At 36.8% G+C, this 6,428-nt stretch overlaps 1 protein-coding gene across 1 annotated transcript; it reads right to left on the bottom strand.

Moving 5' to 3' along the window:
• Positions 1-214: 214 nt before the first annotated feature.
• On the bottom strand, positions 215-5,314 carry LOC122646434. The gene is made up of 4 exons (XM_043839984.1): positions 5,168-5,314; positions 4,992-5,045; positions 394-463; positions 215-296 (listed from the first exon to the last, which is right to left on the bottom strand). The coding sequence occupies exons 1-4, from the start codon at positions 5,234-5,236 to the stop codon at positions 247-249; spliced, it is 243 nt and encodes an 80-aa protein (XP_043695919.1). The 5' UTR covers positions 5,237-5,314; the 3' UTR covers positions 215-246.
• Positions 5,315-6,428: the final 1,114 nt, after the last annotated feature.

The raw sequence follows: 6,428 nt of genomic DNA, 5'->3' as shown, positions 1-6,428 counted from the left end.
TTCTTGGAGTCAAATTGCCGAGTCAACTGGGCTTAAACCCAGCAAGTCTGATCCCAATCCCAACATCCATGGTCCTCTGGGAGATGGGTGGGGGGTTAATGGACTTAGAAGTATGTATCCAGTCATAGTAAGTAGATATTAAGCATTGTCGAGTCTACTGCGAGTCTGCAACTATTCCCATTTCAAACAAAGCCAAACAAAAAACAAAACAAAGGAGTTGGATGAATGTTGTTTTATATGGTGAAACTAAGCTGCACTCAACTTTTGCAGGTTAGCCTTGGCCAAATCAAGTTGTCCTGCACAGTAAAATCAAAAATGTATTAAGAAAGAAAACCAAAATATTGAAATAATCTATAAATAAGGATGTACTATGAATGAGGGATGGTATTTTACTTTGCTCAGCTGTTATTGCATTCTGGATGCTTGTACGGAAGAAAATAGTACCATTTTTCTGATATACAGCCTGCAATAAAGAAAAAAGTAATATATGAATTGATAATCCAATTAATCCAGCTAATGCGGAATGCGGCAATGTGAAAAGTGTCTCTCTTTTCTACCCCTGAGAAACAAAAAATAGTTGCAAAAAGAAAATAAAAAATAGAAGGTAAAGAATTAGGAGGGTTTAGTTCTCCCAGCAAGGCTCCTGCAGCCCTTCAAGTTCCACACATAACTTGAGAAGAGATCATATTTTCAGCAAGCAAAGTTTTCATTCAACTATGTCAATCGTGGGGAATGGCTACAGCAACCTTACAATTAATAGAGGGCTATGCTTGCACCTCAATTTAAAAGAAAATAGAAACTACTAAAAATAGGAACCTAATGAAAATAGAAACTAGCTTTATAGTTCAGCCAACACGCAAGGAACAAAATTAGAAACTAAAAAATAGAAACATAAGCCTACTTTGTAAATCAAACTAAACTTCTAAATCCCCACACATATACAAAATTGACCTTTCTAAAAAGTCTTCACATGATCTGGTCTTGGGCCCCAAAAGATCTTCTAATAATATTCCACCAAGGCAAAATAAGGGGTAGTGGCACTGTTCGCGTGAACAGTTTTTTGACCTCTTTTTCTTCATGTTTTGTCCTACATCAACATCTCTCACATGTTTAGTATGAATGGTCTTCTCTCAGATGAATCAATCAGATCGATGGCTTTTGCTTCAATGGAAAAGGATTCTGTGGAAAATCCATTCCCAGTAATGATAGGTAGGTGGACTAAAAAATCTGATGAATGGTGGTACCACAGGACAGGTTGGTAATGAACCAATCCTCCTGTGGGTTATGGGTCCACGAAGACTTCAACAAACAAACCCCAATTTACAATCTCTGCCACTGTGATCGACTCGGAACAGACTAAAAATCAACCAAATTTGTGAAAATAGCACCCTTGCCCTTCCCAAAATCAATCAAACACCAGCGAATATATTAAAATTCAGTGAAGGTTACTTTGATTGTACTATAGCAAGCAGGTCTGAAAAAACCCCAAGTTCATCTTCAAACAAACCATACAGAACTTTACCAAGACCGGTATACTGTACACGCTTCTAGGAGGAGGATACATATAATATAATTGGAATAAAATAAGCTCTATAAACTGGAATTTTTTAACTAGATTTCAACTACTTCAGCCAAAACAGAGGAACCAGAATAATTGTTGTAAATTCCAGAGATGGCACAGCAGATTCAATTATTCAACAGATTAGAAGGATTCTTGTAATCTGGAACAAGGTAAAGAGAGGAAGATATTACCAGAACTAGAAGAAAAATAGAGAATTCAACACTAATGCAATTGTAAATAACACAGTGCAGCAACCAGAATGTTAAAATAGAAGAGAGGTAATTAAGAAAAACGAAGAAACATTTTTGAGTACAAAACAATAAACCAGAAACTATCTTCTCCTCCCTACTTGAGGACCTTAAATAGACTACCCTATTCAAATAAAGGGAAAAAAATAAAAAGAAAAATATAATTCCTAACCCAAATGTTCTAAATCTGGAAAATCAAATAAACTCTCCTACATATATCATCTCTCCAAGATCACAACTTATTTCTAAAGAAACCCCAATATCCCAACTTATTCTCGAGAGTCTCCATATTGAAAAACCCCCCTGTTAGGATTTTCTGAACATGTCCCTCCTTCTCTGTAAGGAAATTCATGGGCTAACTATCTGGGTTGGGCTTCTTCCCCTATTGTAAGGTGGCACATACAGTTTTGTCATGAGCGGCCCACAAACAGTGCCCCAGGCGCAAGGCGAGTTGAAGAGAAGTGCATGAGTTGTGCTTCTCTTTGAAGCCAAGTGCAGGTCTTTGACAAGGCACTGTGCTTTTGTACACCTAGTGTGATTTGAATAAGGCACAAAAAGCAATCACCTGATTCACCTTATGCATGTTATTTAACGTACTCATGTTTTACATAGTGTAAGGGTATTTTTGTAATATGGATTTATGTTATACACTTTTCAAGGGGTAAGTTTGTAATATAGAATTAATGTTACCGATAGTTTTACAAATACAACTCATGTTGCTTGTTTTATACGTAGAGGAAGAACGAAAGAAGACTACAAGACCTCAAGAGTGGAAGGCGTTGGAGGCTTGGAGACTTGGAAGGCAACCAAATACAGTTGCAACCATTGTTCAAAAAAGAAAGTACGCCTCCTCTTGTTGTCCTCTTCTCTTGTGTGTATGCGTGTGTAACGGGAGGGAGGGGGGGTTGTGTGTGTGTTCAACTACAAACCTGTTCCTGGCTACCTAAATGGCTATACCTCTCTTCTTTTCTTTCTTCTCCACTGTGCCCCCTTCGGCCCTTCCATTTCTTTGTTTTTTTTTTCATTTTTTTTTTTTCCCTTCTCTATTCTCATCTTTTATGCTTTTTAATTTTCATTGCAAAACTTTCTTAGATCAGGTTGGACCATTGTGTTTGCCATGATTTAAAATGCTGATTGAACGGCCGCAATCTAAACCATAGTTGTCACGGCGTCACGGCGATCCAAGTCGGTGGAGGGGTGTCACGTCGATATATCGACATGTCGCCCGCCATGGCGTTGCCATGGCGAGCATGTCGACCATGTTTTATTTTTTATTTTCTCTATTTTTAATGTGTTAATAGATGTATACTCAAGCCATGTTTTATTTTTTCTCTATTGTTTCTCAAGTTTTAAGAAGAAAATTCAGAAATCGAAGAAGAAATCGAAGAGGGAAAGAAGAAATCGAAAGAAATCGAAGAGGGAAAGAAGACAGGAAGAAGAAATCGAAGAAGAAATCGAAAGAAATTGAAGAGGGAAAGAAGAAATCGAAGAGGGAAGAAGAAATCGAAGACAGGAAGAAGAAATCGAAGAGGGAAAGAGAGTCAGGAAGAAGAAATCAAAGAGGGTCGCCATGGCGTAGGTCGCCATGCAGCCCTCTCCAGCGCCAGGACGCCATGGCGACGCCATGACAACTATGATCTAAACCAAACATTTAAAAATGCTAAAACATTATGGTTGAACCCTATCCTCCTAATTAAAACCTTTTTGAAGCTATGGATTGTGTGATCTTAAATCAGACTTTACCATGATGTTTGCCATGATTTAAAATATTACACAAAAGGTCATATGATCCAATCAGAGTTTAGAAAAAAAATGTAAAAACATGATGGGGAACCATATCCTTCCAATTAGAATACTTTTTATAAATTTTGAAACTTAGGGCATTTATGTCATTTCATCATCCTTTGTTAACATGTTCTTGGGGCAGGGCACCCCATACTTAAATTTTTAAACATTAGGAACCTTAAACATAGATACCTTGGACATGAGGTATCTTAGATGTAATTTTTACCCTTTTCTTTTTAATTTTTTAAAGAGAATGGATACCAAAATATGTCAATCTCACATTCTAATTCCATCAATCATTTTGGCATGATAACATTAAAAAAATAATCGATTTGCAAATCCCCTTGCTAAGGAATTAACTACTTGATGGCTTGATGCAGAATCACAAAAGTGGGCAAGCCTAAGTGCAACGGTTGAGTTGCACTATTGCAACCTGTTGGTTCCGGGTTCATAACTTGGAAACAGCCTCTTCTGCGAAGCAGGGGGTAAGGCTGCGTACACTTGCCCCTCCAGATCCTGCGGTAGCAGGAGACTCGTGCAATGGGATGCTCTCTTTTTTTTTTATGCAGAATCACCAAAATTGGCTTATTTTAATGGAAATAAGCCTTGGGTTTTGGTCCAAGAGGTTTTCATTGTAATGGAGACCAATTTAATGGAGCAAAAATAAGGTTAGGAGTTAAGAATACAGGATTTACTTTATTCGTTAGTTTAAGTTAAGAGTCCTATTTGAAGTAGGAATTATTTTAAGTATTTTATTGATCAATTAAGTAGCTAGTTTGATTACTAGTTGGTTTAGGTTAGTTTTAGTTCTTATTAGCTCAACTTTCGGGTTAGTTTTCCACTCTTTTCTGAAATTAGTGACACCCCAGTTTTCTCCTAGTTTCAAGTTGTCTTCTACTTGAAACAACTACCTGAAGTATGTTTTGTTTTGCTTCAACTTCTATACGCTGATTCTTAAATACCCGTTCTATTCAATCTGAGTTCTGTTGCTATTGCCTACTAGAACTCTTTATTCTGTTATCAGATTTATCTCAAACTTTGCAGTCTGAATCTCAGTAGAATTCCCCAAAATTTTCTTTCGGAAATACTGAACTATGACAGGAGTAGAATCTATACTGCTCTTTTATGCTTAATGAGTTTCATGGTGTCCCAATAAATTTTGAAATCAATGCCTATAAAAAAAATTACTTAAGATCATGTCAACGAATAAGTCCCAGAAATATAGCCAAGAACAGAAAGGAATTGGCTAGTTGCAGAGAAAATTAGAACTACATAGATTCACTCATTTCAACTTAACCTACCAACCGCTGATATTGAATACTTGAAATCAAGAGCAGATAGAAATCGGAAGTAACTTGGAAGATGAATCTAAATGGTTTCAATTCAACAGAACTTACCCTAGAGGAAGAGAGGTTATTCAACTCAGCAATTGCAACCTCATGGTTTCTTATCTGAAAAGCCCAACAAAATAAATAAAATAAAATAATGCCATCAGCTTCTCTCACTTTATTGCCATCTTCTGCGGAAATTTTGAAAGATAATTAGGAAGCCCGTTTCAGGTGACAGATTTCACCTGCTTTCCAAGTTCATATCTTGGGTATTCGGCAACTGAAGTGGATGACGAAGAAGCAGCAGCAGCCATTCTTTCACCGTCTCTATACCCTTGGCGAAAGAGAACGGACCAACTGATCCCAAAACCTTGCTCGTCCTTGGCTTTCTCCCTTTTTGTGCATATGGTAAACTTTCACGTGCAAATGCACGTGAACATTTGTTCGATGCTGGAGAGAGAAAATGTAACCATGAGAGGAAACCTAGTATAATGTGATATTAATGTCTCAAATTTCAAATACCTCAGCTAAACTTGAAATGCAATTCCATAATCCATTTATTTTTCAATGTAACAATAATGAAAATGTAGTACAGAATCAAATTGGGCAATAAATCTCGAATTAAAGACACAGAACATAATCATCAGTAAAGTATGGACGTGAAAATGAGAAAATTTGTAAGAATAATGAACAAGCTACAACAGCACAGTTGCTGACCTACCAAATTCATTTATAAATCCCAATAAATACAACTTGCCATCCAATAAATTAAAGAATTCTAGAACAGTAAGCATTCCTTTTGCTGACCCTCTAGAACGTGCAAATGCATTTGAGGGCTTTTGTTAAGGTTGCAGAGAGAGTAAATTACTAAGAATCTATGGACAAGAATCCCACTGTGTGTAAGATTATATATATATAGATATATATATATTGGCTTGGAATTCAAGCCACACTCCAGCAATCTCCACCATAACCCCTAACTCATATAAAAATACGACTTCAGTACATGGATAACAGTTTCTCAACCAAAGTATGAGTTCATATACAGTAGTCACTCTAGTAATCAGTAGTTAAGACACAAAAAATTCTTACAAGAACAAATTACGTCAGATGTTATCCAGACAAAGCAAATAGGAAAAGAAAATCAGCAAGCTTTAAGAGTGAACCTAATAAACAGGAAATTGCAAAAAAATATAATTACTTATCTTGATAGGAAATATTGATCCTTTAATAGGTGATCTAAAAGTTCAGAAGTTAAGAATATAAAACAAATAGAGACAACAGAGAAGCAGCAGATCTGCGATAACCGAAATAGTCAAGCTGGAGACTTAAGACATCTTTGATTATCGAAGAAATAAAGAAGGGGAGAACATAGGACGTTAGGGGAAGAGAGAGAGAGAGAGAGCATTCGTACCTAGGGAGATTAGAACAAGGTATGAAATTGGTCCTATAGACGACGGTCGCAGAGAGGAGCGCGCAGAAGTTTTGGAGATGAGCCCTTACTGA

The sequence above is a fragment of the Telopea speciosissima genome, chromosome 11, assembly GCF_018873765.1.
Source record: "Telopea speciosissima isolate NSW1024214 ecotype Mountain lineage chromosome 11, Tspe_v1, whole genome shotgun sequence".
In the NCBI taxonomy this organism is placed as follows: Eukaryota; Viridiplantae; Streptophyta; class Magnoliopsida; order Proteales; family Proteaceae; genus Telopea; species Telopea speciosissima.
This window is presented reverse-complemented; position numbering and strand designations above follow the sequence as displayed.

Bases quoted from the DNA above. Each gene is read 5' to 3' on its own strand.
- LOC122646434 (XM_043839984.1), bottom strand. From the start codon at position 5,236: ATGGCTGCTGCTGCTTCTTCGTCATCCACTTCAGTTGCCGAATACCCA. The intron at 464-4,991 runs GTAAGTTCTGTT...TCTTTATTGCAG, and splicing joins ATAACCTCTCTTCCTCTAGG to GCTGTATATCAGAAAAATGG. The intron at 297-393 runs GTAAAATACCAT...TTTACTGTGCAG, and splicing joins TGCAATAACAGCTGAGCAAA to GACAACTTGATTTGGCCAAG.